At 48.9% G+C, this 15,118-nt stretch overlaps 1 protein-coding gene across 1 annotated transcript in view; it reads right to left on the bottom strand.

Annotated features, from left to right (window-relative positions):
- Nucleotides 1-15,118, bottom strand: part of COLGALT2 (collagen beta(1-O)galactosyltransferase 2) — a 74,756-nt gene that overhangs the window by 17,874 nt on the left and 41,764 nt on the right. The window contains exons 2-5 of the mRNA XM_064148077.1: nucleotides 12,882-12,992; nucleotides 9,994-10,111; nucleotides 9,150-9,284; nucleotides 3,014-3,218 (exon numbers count right to left, since the gene is read on the bottom strand). Of these exons, the coding sequence (XP_064004147.1) occupies nucleotides 3,014-3,218; nucleotides 9,150-9,284; nucleotides 9,994-10,111; nucleotides 12,882-12,992 (569 nt within the window). The remainder of the gene's footprint in view (nucleotides 1-3,013; nucleotides 3,219-9,149; nucleotides 9,285-9,993; nucleotides 10,112-12,881; nucleotides 12,993-15,118) is intronic.

Raw genomic sequence — 15,118 nt, 5'->3', positions numbered from 1 at the left:
CTGAGGTTGGCTTGTGCCCACCTCTGCAGCCTGTCCAGGTCCCTCTGGCAAACTAAATTTCTCCCCACATCCTTGGGACCAGCCCTTCCTGCTGGCTGGCTCTAGATCTTCAGGGCCTCAGCTCTTGCTGTGTGAATGCTATCTCCAGAGTGCAAGGGACTTTACAGAGTCCACTTCTGTCGATGAAGCACCCACACCAAGTTTTGCTTTGAGTCAGTACTTGCCCCCCAGGCCACATCCTCTCAGCAGAAGTAGGACAGTCACTGAAGCATCACAAAACAGTTGCTTCAAGCAATAGATTCACTGCTGAAAATCAATGGTTTGATCTTAGGTGTTTAAGTGCAATACTTGACCTGGATAAAAGTCACCATTATTTATGACTTCTCCCTTGGAGTGGTTTTACTTACTCCCCTGAAGTTTGCATCTAAATCCATATGTGTTTTGCATTTCTGAACTTGGGTGTCAACCTGTGATGGTTCCAGCTTGCTTCAAACTAGCACACAACCTTTATCCTGGGTGACAAAACTCAGCCCAGCACACTAGCCAACAATGCAGGCAGCTGGGTGGCCCAGACTGCTGAAGAAAGCCATTCATGTCCTGAGGCACTCCTGGAAAAGGATGAAGGGGTTGAAAATGGAAGGAAAAATATGATGGGTTTGAATCCCTGAAACACTTACTAAGCTGGAGCTAATGGATGCAGTTACCACTCACATTGGATGCTGCATTTCTGAGAGGAACAAGTGGAGCAGGTAGATCTGAAGGAGCTTGCTTTGCTATCCAGACTTAAGCCTCAATTCTCCTCTGGGGCAGATACACTGATGCCTTGACTCTGACAGCCAGGGTCCAAATGTGCCCTTCAAGTCCACATCTCCCCTCTGCCTCCCAAGGTCTCTACCTTCAGCTCTTGCTGCCTCTGCTCTATGATTCACCTGTCTCATCAGATACCACTCATCAACCTCCTGAAGCTGAGTTTTAAACAGCTGTACTCAGTCTGCCAAGACCACACCATCTTTTCCAGCACTGCTACAACTTCAAACCAGAAACACTACTAAAAGGAAAGCTACCAACAGGCAGTGGCTACTGCTGTGCTGCTCTGGAAGCAGTGGGAAAGGCAGTTTTCCCAGCCTGTCACCTCTGCAGAGGTGACTGCCAACAACAACAAGCTACACTTCACTTTCTTTCTGCTTGCCTGCCCCCAAGAAGACCCCATCCTCCTCACTTTGACTTGGGCTCTTTTGCAAGCAGAAGTTAACACCAACTGCACATCATTCAGAGGACCCCCTAGCAGCTTCTCCTTACATCTTCACCTCAGTAAGCCACCAAACCTCCTAAACAGAAAAGCATTTCATTGGTGCTGCTGAGTTTCATCCAAACTTTCCCCTTTTCAACACACAGGGCAAAGAACAACACAGATAGAAGTTACAACAGCAGCTTTCCCAGGAGCTCCCCTCAGCTCTGACACTGTTCTACCAGGTAGGACTTTGCTGGGAAAAGAACACCCACCAGATACAACCCCCCCCAAAAAAAAATCACAGAATCATAGACAGGTTTGGGTTAGAAGGAATCTTTTAAAGGTCATCTAGTTCAAAAGCCCCCGTGCAGTAAGCAGGGACATCTGCAACGAGATCAGCTCCAAACAACCTGACCTGGAATAGCTCTGGTGATAGGAAATAACTGGGACTAAACATCCTCACCACAAATGCAAACACCAGTGCCAGCATTGCACACTTAAACAGTGATTGCTGCTCCAGCAATCATAGAATCATAGAATCAATCAGGTTGGAAGAGACCTCCAAGATCATCCAGCACAACCTAGCACCCAGCCCTGTCCAATCAACTAGACCATGGCACTAAGTGCCTCAGCCAGGCTTTGCTTCAACACCTCCAGGGACAGTGACTCCACCACCTCCCTGGGCAGCCCATTCCAATGCCAATCACTCTCTCTGACAACAACTTCCTCCTAACATCCAGCCTAGACCTCCCCCAACACAGCTTCAGACTCTGTCCCCTTCTTCTGTTGCTGCTTGCCTGGCAGAAGAGACCAACCCCACCTGTCTACAGCCTCCCTTCAGGTAGCTGCAGACAGCAATGAGGTCTGCCCTGAGCCTCCTCTTCTGCAGGCTGCACACCCCCAGCTCCCTCAGCCTCTCCTCACAGGGCTGTGCTCCAGGCCCCTCACCAGACTCTCAGAGCTCTCTGCAACCACCAACAGCCATTCCAGAGTAGGGAAGTGGACAGTGGAGCTGTGACTTAGCCTGAAAGGACCCCAGTATTTCAGGTCTAACAGAAATCCTCCCACTGCTTGGCAGAAACAGGTCCCAGGAACAGGGAGCACATTTTCTCTCCAGTGTGCCCTAAGCACTCAAAGCAGCTCAGTGCTCAACTGATGGACTGAGGACACAACGTTCAGGATGCAGATTTTACTGCTCCCACACCAGCTCTAACTTGCTCTTGCCTGCATGAGGTTCTCTCTCAGCACAGCCCACACTTGACACCATCCCTGTGAAAGCTGCACTGATTTAGCTTTCACAAAAGCAAAACCACCCCCCCACACACCTCTCAGGTAGTTACCCTGTGAAGGAAAGCCTCATTGGCACTGTGCAAGACCAAACTGGGGTTTGTTTCCCACAAGGGATTCCCTCACCCTGCTCCTCGAGGATCTCCTGGAAGTGATGCCCTATAAATCTCACCTACAGAACTCCAAACATCTCACAGCTTTCTCTGGGGTTCACTACAGATTTGCTGTGACACAACCCAAGGGTGCATACTCTGTATTTTGTCTCTGAAACACTGACCCCATCTCTGGAACAGCTCCTGTGTCCTTCAGAGCCAGCCATGACTCAAAACTGGGTTGCCAGTCACTTGCTGCTGGTTATCCCTGATCAGATCCAAAAAAGGGGAAAGGAACAGGGTCTCAACTCACCACTACTGTCAACACAGGACCTGTGACCTCAAAGCAGAGGTCTGCACATCTCTGCTAGAGAAACCTCCTCAGTGAAGGCTCCAGATGTACCTGCTTGACGACTGGAGAAGGCAAAGACCATGATATCATCGAAGCTCCAGGTGTAGTCCTGGTGAGGGGGGTAGAATGTCAGCTTGGTGGAGGCCTCCTTCCTTAAGTCAATGAGGAATGTGGAATGAATCATGGGGACAGCAAAGCAGCCTGTCCTCTTCCATTCCCGGATCAGGGGATAATCCAAGGTCCTTCTGTAGTAGCCCTGCAATCACGAGGAGCTGCTTGTTACAAGAGATTTGTTTCAGAGATGCTCCTCAGCAAAATCTCTCCCCCCAGCAGAAAACATCAGGGCTCAGCATAAAGTGTTTCCCACTAGGAGAGGGCTCAGCCAAGTATTTAGAAACAATAAAAAGTTAAAGCTTAATTTTCTCTCTCCTTGGCAGCTTGAGGAAATCCAAACCTTTCCCCTGTATAATTGTCCTGCAACAGAGCTTCAGACACTGAAATATTTTCTCCTGGCTTCTCAAAGCCTGCTTTTGCACACAGACTCTCACATCTGAACCCAGAAGCTGCTTTTCAAAGCCTGCTTTTGCACACAGACTCTCACATCTGCACCCAGAAGCTGCTGAGCATGCACAACATCCTCTGTCTCCAGCAAGAAAAAGAGCAATCAGTGTTGCACAGAATAGGACCTAGGAATTAGTTCTCAGAGTGACTTGAAGTAATTTGCTTGACTGCAGTGAAGGCAACAGAGAATCATAGAATCAGTTAGGGTTGGAAGGGACCACAAGGATCATCTAGTTCCAACCCCCCTGCCATGCCCAGGGACACCCTAGATCATCAGGGAGTGACAGGACTAGGGGGAATGGAGCAAAGATGGAGTTGAGTAGGTTCAGGCTGGACATTAGGAGGAATTTATTCAGCATGAGAGTGGTGAGATCCTGGAATGGGTGGCCCAAGGAAGTGGTTGAGGCCCCATGGCTGGAGGTGTCTAAGGCCAGGCTGGATGAGGCTGTGGCCAGGCTGCTCTAGGGTAGGGTGTCCCTGCCCATGTCAGGGGGCTTGGAACTCGATGATCCTTGTGGTCTCTTCCAACCCTGACTGATTCTATGATTCTAGATCAGGCTGGCCACAGCCTCAGCCAGCCTGGCCTTAAACACCTCCAGCCATGGGGCCTCAACCACCTCCCTGGGCAACCCATTCCAGCCTCTCACCACTCTCATGCTCAACAACTTCCTCCTCACAGCCAGGCTGAATCTCCCCACCTCCAGCTTTGATCCATTCCCCATAGTCCCATCACTGCTAACATCTCAGTCCCCACCATCTGTGTAAGAATCCCTGCAGCCTCCATTCCAAGGCAAGCAGGTTTAATACTCATCTCTGAGTTCTCCCTACAGAGACTGCCCAGGGGAAGCACTTAGAATCATGGAATCATTCAGGCTGGAAAAGACCTATAAGATCTTCAACCATTAACCCAGCACTGCCAGGTCACCACTACCACATGTCCCTCAGCACCACATCTACAAGACTTTTACCTCTCTAGAGGGATGGGGAGTTGACCACTGCCCTGAGCAGCCTGTGCCAGGGCTGGACAACCCTTTTGGAGAAGACATTTTTCCTCACATTCTGCCTCCTCTGGCACAGCTTGAGGATATTTCCTCTTGTCCTGTCACTTGTTATGTAGGAGAAGAGACCAACTCTGACCTGACTTCAGCCTCCTTTCAGGTAGTTGTCAGAAGGTCTTCCCTCAGCTGCCTTTTCTCCAGGGTCAGCAATCCTACTTCCCTCAGCTGCTCACCACCAGGCATGTTCTCAAGACTCTTCAAGAGCTTGACTGCCCTTACTTGGACCTGCTCCAGCCCCTTAATGTCTTTATCCTATTAAGTGCCCCCAAAACTGAACCAAATATTCACCAGTGCCGAGTACAAGGGACAGGCTGCCCCAGTCCTGCTGGCCACACTACTGCTGATAGAAAACAATGTGTTCTGATACAGCCTTCAGTCAGCTCAGTTCTCTGTGACCCACAGCCAGCCTTCCAGCCTTGCTGGTGCAACACCCACGCTCTGCAGCTCACAGCTGGTTCAGTACATCTAAAGCTATAGGATTTGGAAATAAATACACTGAATTCCTCCAGAAAGAAAAGCTTAATTGCACCAATCAGACATCTGGACATGGCTGGTGGCTGAATCCAGAGCAGATCCTGGTCTTTAGAGAAATGGTGAGTCACTCAGAGAAGGTTAAAAGTTACTTTTGTGTTATATTTTCCATGAGCATCCTAGCAACAGCTGGGTAGAACCACTTTACCCTGGGTCTGTGTGGAAGAATGGCATGGTGCATTTCTCTGCCTAGCTGTTGATCCTCCCCTCTGCCCTTCAGTACTCACAGCACAGTCAGAAGGTCTCTCAAACACAACCTGTCTGATTTTCATGCAAAGGAGCAAGCAGACCTTACTTGAGTTCCCACTGAAAGAAGGGTTAAGACATTCAACCTTTTTTAACAGCCATCTCAGAATGCCCACAGGTGACAGATGCTGGAAACTAATCTTTCCTCCTCCAGCCACTCACCACAGGGTGTTGGGGCTTTGCACTGCTCATAAATCAGGTGTAGTCAAGCAAGGCTCCCAGCTTGTCAGCATCGTGGCCATGCTCTCCTAAGGCTAGCACATGACAACTAAATGTCAAGCTGTCTGCAGCTGGGTTTGGCTTGCTGCTGCTCTGTGCCAGAGGTTGTTTCAGAGCTTGCTCCAGCTGTTCCTCCCTCCCCATGTCCCCAGAGAGATGATGAAGCTGTGGCACTGCAAGTGCAGAAACAAGAGGCAGCAACTAAGAGAAAATCTAAAAACCAAGTAGGAACTTTCCTATCTTTTAGAAAAGCTCTTTTTTTTTTGCACCAGAATCTGCAAGATATATTTGCTGCTAGTTTTTTTTACCTCTCCTTTTTCAGCTAAATGCTGGTAAGGGTGGAAAATTACTACTGGAGAAGTAACACTGTGGGCCAGGGCTGAGGCTGGTGCACACAGGCAGAGATCCACTCCAGCCTGTGGAGCAATGCTGCCTGACATCAGTGGAAAGCCTGCCTGTCCAAGGACTTAACCTTAAAAACTTGATGGACAATGCCTCCATTATAAAGTTTCTATCTCCATTCTAAAACAAAGCTTGAAGCAAGTAAACATACCCAAATCAGCCCCCTTACTTCCCATGAATCTGGAAAGTTCAGGGCTTTGTCCTGCTATTTTTACTCAGTTACTCTGAGCTGCGTAATTCCTTGCCCTAAGATGGTTTGAGTGCCAAAAAGAGATCTAGATAGTGAGCTCTGTAAAAGAAAAAACAATCACTGAGAGCTTTGAAGACAAAGACCTTTCTCAAGAAATCCCAGAGAAGGAGACAGAAAAAGTACTTTGGAGTAATATCATTCTCCTACTTGTTTGCCATGCTCTTACACTTGGAATATCCCTAAGCATCTGCTAGGAATTGCTGCTATCAGATGGACTTTTGGCCTGATCCAGCACCATTGCTGTCACTCTGCCTGGTGCCCCCACTTGTTTCCTTGGGAACACCAAAAGAAAGGGGAATAGGCTTTGCTCTTTGTTTCAGTCCAGCAATAATGACAATTGGCACCTGAACTAAAGCAGGAGAGTGGGGAAGAGACAGGAGTGTGGAGCCTCTCTAAAATGCCTCTATTCACATGTCCCAGGCTGACATGCACAGCTTTGGCTTAAACACATTTGTCAGTGGGGCAGGACTATCTTTATGAAGAAGGAAACACAAGACTAAGGCAGGGAAGTGAAAAGGAAATCCTGAAGCTTTCCAGAGACAGTATGTATAAAAAGGGAACATTTTCAAGAGCAGAACTAAACTAAACTAAAATTTCTCCTGGCCACAGCCTCATCCAGCCTGGCCTTAGACACCTCCAGCCATGGGGCCTAAACCACTTCCTTGGGCAACCCATTCCAGGCTCTCACCACTCTCATGGTGAATAAATTCCTCCTTGTGTCCAGCCTGAACCTACCCATCTCCATCTTTGCTCTGTTCTCCCTAGTCCTGTCACTCCCTGACGATCTAGGGTAGGGTGTCCCTGCCCATGGCAGGGGGGTTGGAACTGGATGATCCTTGTGGTCCCTTCCAACCCTGCCTGATTCTATGACTCTGCCTCCTCAAAGGATGACAATGCATGTGCCAGAAGCAGACTGGAGAACAGGCCAGAAAGCTGATCTCATTAGTGAGGCTTACATGGGAGACTAAACCTGTTGTTACTGTAGTCCCCACTTCAGCTTGATGTCTTGGGAGAGCCTGCCTAGAACTTAGTCAAGACAGGAAAAGACTGAATAAAGGCCCAAAATGGCCATGACAGATCTGCCCTCCTGTATATTTTGATCCTCTTGCTGAAATCTTCCTAAGGACAAGGTGATTGCACTGGGTTTGGCTGGGATGCAGTTAACTTTCTTCATAGGAGCCTGTCTGGTGATGTGTTTTAGGCTGGGGACCAAAAGCAGTGTCGGTAACACACAGAGGTTTTAGCTGCTGCTGAGCAGTATTTGCACAGCACCAAGGCTGTTTCTCAAAGCAAGTAGACTGGAGGTGGGCAAAAGACTGGAAGGGATCACAGCTGGGATTGCTGACTCTAGCTAAGCAAAGGGATATCATATCATATCAACTAACCAAAGGGATATTCCATACCATAGAATCATAGAATCAAGCAGGTTGGAAGAGACCTCCAAGCTCAGCCAGTCCAACCTAGCACCCAGCCCTGCCCAAGCAACCAGACCATGGCACTAAGTGCCTCAGCCAGGCTTTGCTTCAACACCTCCAGCCACAGAGACTCCACCACCTCCCTGGGCAGCCCATTCCAATGCCAATCACTCTCTCGGCCAACAGCTTCCTCCTAACAGCCAGCCTAGACCTCCCCTGGCACAACTTGAGACTGTGTCCCTTTGTTCTCTTGCTGGTTGCTTAGCAGAAGAGATCAACCCCACCTGGCTACAGCCTCCCTGAAGGTGGCTGCAGACAGCAATGAGCTCTGCCCTGAGCCTCCTCTTCTGCAGGCTGCACACCCCCAGCTCCCTCAGCCTCTCCGCACATGGCTCAGTAGCAACACTGAGGGCAAGATTTTCAGGCCCAAGGTGTCCAGAAAATAGCTGAGCTTTTCTCTCCTGGTTTGTTTGAGGTGTTTTTTTTTCCTCCCCTTCACATATGGGTTGATATCAAGACAATTTAATAAGGGCTCCGGGGTCTGAGGTTGTGTTTTTTTAATGCTTTTGCCTTTCCAATTTGCTCCCCCATCCTGCTAGAGACAGGCACAGAGATGTGTATTTACTTACAAAGTGATAGCTCAGCCTTCTTTTGGCTGTAAAAACAATGCTATTTCTACTACACTAAGTATCTTATCCCTTTTATATGTGGTTTGAATATGTAACATGAAACTCAAACTTCTGAGCTCAGCACTTCTGTCTGTTGGACTGGTACCCTTGACACACACACTTCAGCACATGCACCCTCCCTACAAGGCAAAGGCTGCAGCCCCACTACATAAATCTTGTTTCTATGTGAGAAGAAAAGAACCTGCACACAATGGAAAGCTGAAGAAAGAAAAGCAAATTCCTGTCAGATTAGCATCACTGCAGAGCAAATTACAGACCGAGAGTTTTAAGGCCATTACACAAAACATATGGAATCACTTCAACTATATTCTGGTGTGTGTATGGGAGAGTGTTATGGAATTAGTGGGATTGGATCACTTCACAGGATTTTTGGCCAAGCAAGCTGAGTTTCCTCCAGATTCAGTTTTAGTCAAGCGAGGGACCTCAGACAAGGAAGCAAGTTTCAGCTCTGTGGAGAACATGCATTGCTTTGCTCACACCTACAGCCTGGTTAGAAAAAAGCCCTAAACACATTTGCAGGCTGCAAGGTCCACTCCATCCCCATTCCCAGATTCCCTTTCCCAAAGATTTGGGATGCAGTCACTGAAGGAGGCATAAGCTGCCTGCATGACAGCACTGTCATCAACTACACGCCAAGATCGCCCCTGTGCACCTCAGAGCCACAGCAGCTTCTTTCCACAAAGACACTACAAAAGCAGATAGGAAAGCCCACAGAACAGAAATGATGCCCACAGAACAGAAATGATGCCCACTGCAGGCCTCTGAAATCCTAGTTTGTGTACACAGACACCCATCACCATTCATGTGGTCACTTGCCTGAGGGGTGATGCCACACCAGAAGTTGGAGTAGAGAGAGCGAGACTCGAGCATCGGTGCCACTAATGTCTTGTTTTCTGCTATCATCAGGTTCAGGGTTTGTGGGTTGGTCAGCAAGTTATCTGCATCAATAAACTAGAGAAGGAAGTGGGGAAGAAAAGAGTTTATTAGGTGAAGTGAATTGCTTCCCCTGACACTTTCTTGGGAACAAGGCAGGCAGAGGCTTGAGATGTTGGCCAAAACCAGACAGCTGGTAGCTTCAATACCACAGAACATGTGGTTGGTATGCCCCTGCACCACAGCTGTGGGATGGGAAAGGGTGAGGAGCTTCCTTCTGACTCTACAGAGTGTTACTCCAACACAGGGGCAAGGACGCTGTGAGGGAAAACAACACTGCTGAAAATACAGGACAGGTTTATTTTGTGAAGAGGATCAGCAAGGACCCTTAAAAACCAGCCTCATGCCCTCACCTTGCCCAGGGGCTGTGGGGATGCCAGCAGTAGCTGTAATGACCACAGGCACCCACCTATCTTCCCACAAGTGTTCTGCACAACTATTTCCCTTACATCCCATCAATAACCAGTGCAGGTTCTATGTGGAGCAGCTTTGGGATGACATACTTACTACCAGGGCTATATTAAGTCCTGATGCCTTGGGCTTACCCAGAGACCTCTCTCTAGCTACAAAGACTCTCGGTCCACAGAGGAACAACACACAGTATCTCACTGCAGAGAGCTTTGTCTTTAGATGGAGAAGAAACTTTTTTTGGCAGCCTTAAGTATCACAGTGAGTCCTGGAAGAGCTTTAGCCTGAGGACAGCTCATAATTCAAACCTCCTATTTACCAGGATGTAGTCTGACCACTTCTCCCGTGCAGCACGCAGGGCAGCCTGACGGAGTTTCATCACGTGAGTGAATCGGGAGCTCGGCCAATGTTTGGGCCCAATTTCTTCTGGGTAAGACCTTGGAAAGAAAAAAAAACCCACAGTGACTGCAACCCACGTCTGCACCCTTGTATGTTAGTCAAAACCCAAGAGAGTTCCCTTGCTGCTTTCTTTCAGGAAGAAAAACAGCGTTAAGAGTCACCTAAGGCAACCTAGGAGAGGCTCGGAGGGAGAAAGATGCCAAGTTTGGTGCTGGCATGGTTACACAGGGCACTGGAGAACAAACAGTGCTGCAGCATTTCCTGCTGGCCAAGTGGCCACAGGCAAAACTGAACCCAGGAGTTTCTTCTGCAGCAGCAGGCCCTCAGCTGACCTAAGCAGAGGTTACCCCAGCAAAATGAACCAAAGCTGTTTACCTCTCCTGACCCTCGGGTAGGAAGTCATTTCTCCTCTGCTAGGCTTTCAGACTGTAAACACAACTTCTTTAAGCCCAGTGGAATCAAAGCTGAGGATGTGAAGAAGGCAATGTGGATTCCCTCGGGGTCCAGGCATTATTGGTAACTGTTAACACATCCCAGTAACAGCTCTTAAATCTGCAAACACCCAACTCCATGAGCTCAATCACATGAGCAAAGTTATGTGCCTGTCTTTGTTTTCAGGGGCAGGTCCAAAAGCAAACCTCTTGTAAAGAAAGATGAAAGGAAACTTAAGGGCAGATTCTACCTGGAATAAAAAGTCAGGCCTCTGAAACTGTGCTGGCATAAGACAGTGAAAGAGCTAAGAACTTAAAAAGCTTTCTACAGGACTGTAAGAGCAAAGTGTGGAAGGATTAAGGAAAACTCAATTCCAACCAAAGGATTAAAAGAAAGTCAATAAAAGAAGCATTCCCTGTGGGTTTGTACCACTGCACTGAGGACCTAGGAAATAAAAGCCTAGGGAAGGGGGGAAACTGGTTAACTTTTTGCTGCTGAAAGAAACTGAAGCCAGAACAAAACCATGAAGTCCTCATCTCAAAAAAAAAATCAAACTATGAAGTGCTCATCTCAAATAAAACCCCAAATGCATTAAAATAAACCAGTAAGACTCCAACACACCTAACATCACACTGCACAACAAGGATGCTGCAAGTCATGTTAAGGTGTGGTATTGAGAGAACAGGAGCCAGCAGTGTGCTCAGGGGGCCAAGAAGACAAGCAGCATCCTGACCTGGATCAGTAAGAGTGTGGCAAGCAGGATCAGGAAAGAGACTGTGCCCCTGTACTCAGCACTAGTGAGACCACACTGCAAATACTGGGTTTAGTTTTGGAGCCATCACCCCAAGAAGGATGTTAAGGTGCTGGAGTGTGTTGAGAGAAGGGCAATAAAGCTGGTGAAGGGTTTGGAGAGCAGGGCTGGTGAGCAGCAGCTGAGGGAACTGGGGTTGTTCCGCCTGGAGAAGAGGAGGGAGACCTTCTGGCTCTCTACAGATCCCTGGAAGAAGGTTGGAGTGAAGTGGAGGTCAGTGTCTTAGAATCACAGAATCAACCAGGTTGGAAGAGAACTCCAAGCTCAGCCAGTCCAACCTAGCACCCAGCCCTGGCCAAGCAACCAGACCATGGCACTAAGTGCCTCAGCCAGGCTTGGCTTCAACACCTCCAGGCACACTGACTCCACCACCTCCCTGGGCAGCCCATTCCAATGCCAATCACTCTCTCTGACAACAACTTCCTCCTGACATCCAGCCTAGACCTCCCCTGCCACAACTTGAGACTCTGTCCCCTTCTTCTGTTGCTGGTTGCCTGGCAGAAGAGACCAATCTCACCTGGCTACAACCTCCCTTCAGGAAGTTGTAGCCTTCTACCTAAGTAAGAAGTGATAGGACAAGAGGAAATGCCCTCAAGCTGTGCCAGGGGAGGTTTGGGTTGGCTATCAGGAAGAAGCAGACAGGCACTGAAATAGGCTGCCCAGGGAGGAGGTGGTGGAGTCACTATTCCTGAAGGTGTTCAAGAAATGTGTGGACATGGCACTCTGGGACATGGTTTAATGGCCATGGTGGTGTTGGGTTGATGGCTGCACTCGATGACCTTAGAGGTCTTTCCAAAGTCTATGAACACAGTGATGTATCTGAAGGGGCCTACAGAGTAGCTGGGGAGGGACTTTTTAGGCTGTCAGGGAGTGACAGGACTGGGGGGAATGGAGCAAAGCTGGAGATGAGTAGGTTCAGATTGGCTGTGAGGAGGAAGCTGATCAACATGAGAGTGGTGAGAGGCTGGAATGGGTTGCCCAGGGAGGTGGTTGAGGCCCCATGGCTGGAGGTGTTTAAGGCCAGGCTGGCTGAGGCTGTGGCCAGGCTGCTCTAGGGTAGGGTGTCTCTGGGCATGGCAGAGGCGTTGGAACTGGCTGATCCTTGTGGTCCCTTCCAACCCTGACTGATTCTATGATTCTAAGTAAATCTAGCTCTCTGGCTCAGGACTAACTGGGTATTTGATGTCTTGGACACAGAGCTTGCACAGACACTAGTGAAATGGGCTATGGTTTCTCTGCTTCCTTGCAAAGAAAGAATGCTAGCTTTTATTCCCTGTGGCTTCTGATGGGATTTGTTTACCATGCAAAGAGAGCAGCTGCAGATGCAAAATAACTGAACTGAAAATGTTTTCTTCTCTTAAGCTCTGGATGAATTGCTTCACTGAAGTCAGATACCTTTTTATAGGCTCCAGAAGAACAGCATTTTAATGGGGCAGACCCCACAAAAATCTAGCCACATGTTAACGCTTGGACATTGATTACACCTCCTGGTTTGGAAAGAGAAAACCTAGGAAACTTGACATGTACATCAAATGGCTTCTGTCAGCCCCTTGCTGCATACTCACTGTGGCTCTTCCATAGGTCTCCACTCCACATCGTGGTAGAGGTTCTGCACATTTTTCAGCCACTCTCTAAGGACTGCTGTGGTGTTATCAATATTGTGGTCAGTGGCTGCCCTGGGAAAGCAAACAACAAAGAGAGAGCACAAAGGAAGCCTGTTAAAGAAGGTTTAGGTCCATTCTGTTCTTCCACTTATCACCTGCAACACTGCTGACCTGAGGAGCTACACCAAGGGTAAGAAACCTTTGCACAGCTACTAAAGGAACAACGGCCTGAGCACAGGCACACACACAGCTCTGTACAACAGCAGAGAGCCACTGGGATTAAGGGACTGGAACATCCCCCAGGATTTGTGGGGAAGTTGTTTGCAGGGACATGCAGTGGAAACCCAAAGCTGAAAATGAAAAGACTAATTCCCTGGGGGGGGGGGGGGGAAAGGACAAAGGCAGAGCCATTCGATTTCATAGAAAACTGGTAGCACAATAAAAGGTTTCCTTAATTGCTCAGAGTTCATTCATGAAGCCCAAAACTTTGACTAGCAGAAGAAAGCTTCAAGTTGCCAGTAGATGACAGAGTTACTGCATGCTCTGCCCTCAGTAGCCAGCACTTCTCTACTTCTCCAAGCAGGACAAGAGGGCTGAAGGAAGCTCTTCCCATCACATCTTTGTCTCCAGTTCCTCCTAAATCAGCCCACGCATGATTTTCTGCAGGAACATCACACCCATCCTGAGAGAAGGTAACACCAAAGGCTGCTACTACCTGATCTTGCTCTCTGCTAAGAGCTGCCTAGAGAAGGAGTTTTCCATCAGACAACCAAACCTCCTGCACCTGTGATGCTCCATCCTGCTCCTGCTAGGGCACCATGCCCTTGACAATTTACTCTGGAAAGCTCTAACAACTACCACTGCACAGACAGAAGGAAATGAGTGCCTGGAGGAATCTCTAGGTCTACCCACAAGGAAAGTGCTAGAAGAAAAAACACATTTTACTGACCAGACTGTGATGGCATTAAGGAGAAGGTAAACTCACATCCCAGTAGGCCTTCAAGAACTTTGATGAGACAAACCTGCTAAATCAGACCATGCATGCTTTACTGCATGAATCACAGAATCAACCAGGTTGGAAGAGACCTCCAAGATCATCCAGCACAACCTAGCACCCAGCCCTGGCCAATCAACCAGACCATGGCACTAAGTGCCTCAGCCAGGCTTGGCTTCAACACCTCCAGGGACAACAACTCCACCACCTCCCTGGGCAGCCCATTCCAATGCCAATCACTCTCTCTGACAACAACTTCCTCCTAACAGCCAGCCCAGACCTCCCCTGGCACAACTTGAGACTGTGTCCCCTTCGTCTGCTGCTGCTTGCCTGGGAGGAGAGCCCAACCCCACCTGTCTACAGCCTCCCTTCAGGTAGCTGCAGACAGCAATGAGCTCTGCCCTGAGCCTCCTCTTCTGCAGGCTGCACACCCCCAGCTCTCTCAGCCTCTCCTCATAGGGTCTGTGTTCTGTGAGGGAGCTGGGGGTGTGCAGCCTGCAGAAGAGGAGGCTCAAGGCAGAGCTCATTGCTGGCTACAAGTACCTGAAGGGAGGCTGTAGCCAGGTGGGGTTGGTCTCTTCTGCCAGGCAACCAGCAAGAGAACAAGGGGACAGAGTCTCAAGTTGTGCCAGGGTAGGTCTGGGCTGGATGTTAGGAGGAAGTTCTTCACAGAGAGAGTGATTGGCATTGGAATGGGCTGCCCAGGGAGGTGGTGGAGGCACCATCCCTGGGGATGTTCAAGCAAAGCCTGGCTGAGGCACTTAGTGCCATGGTCTGGTTGACTGGACAGGGCTGGGTGCTAGGTTGGACTGGCTGATCTTGGAGGTCTCTTCCAACCTGGTTGATTCTATGATTCTCTCCTCATAGGGTTTGTGTTCCAGGCCTTTCACCAGCTTCTTCACCACCATGCTGAGAAAAGGTAATGCCAAAGACTGCTACTACCTAATCTTGCCCTCTGCTAAGAGCTGCCTAGAAAAAGAGTTTTCCATCAACCAAACCTCCTGCACCTGTGATTCTCCATCCTGCTCCTGGTAGGACACCATGCCTTGACAATTGTCCCTGGAAAAGTCCAACAGCTACCATTGTACAGAGAGAAAGAAATGAGTGCCTGGAGGAATCTGTAGGTCTACCCACAAAGAAAGTGCTAGAAGAAAAACCACGTTTCACTGGCCAGGCTGTGATGGCATTAAGGAGAAGGTAAACT

This window comes from Pogoniulus pusillus, chromosome 8, assembly GCF_015220805.1.
Source record: "Pogoniulus pusillus isolate bPogPus1 chromosome 8, bPogPus1.pri, whole genome shotgun sequence".
NCBI lineage: Eukaryota > Metazoa > Chordata > Aves > Piciformes > Lybiidae > Pogoniulus > Pogoniulus pusillus.
This window is presented reverse-complemented; position numbering and strand designations above follow the sequence as displayed.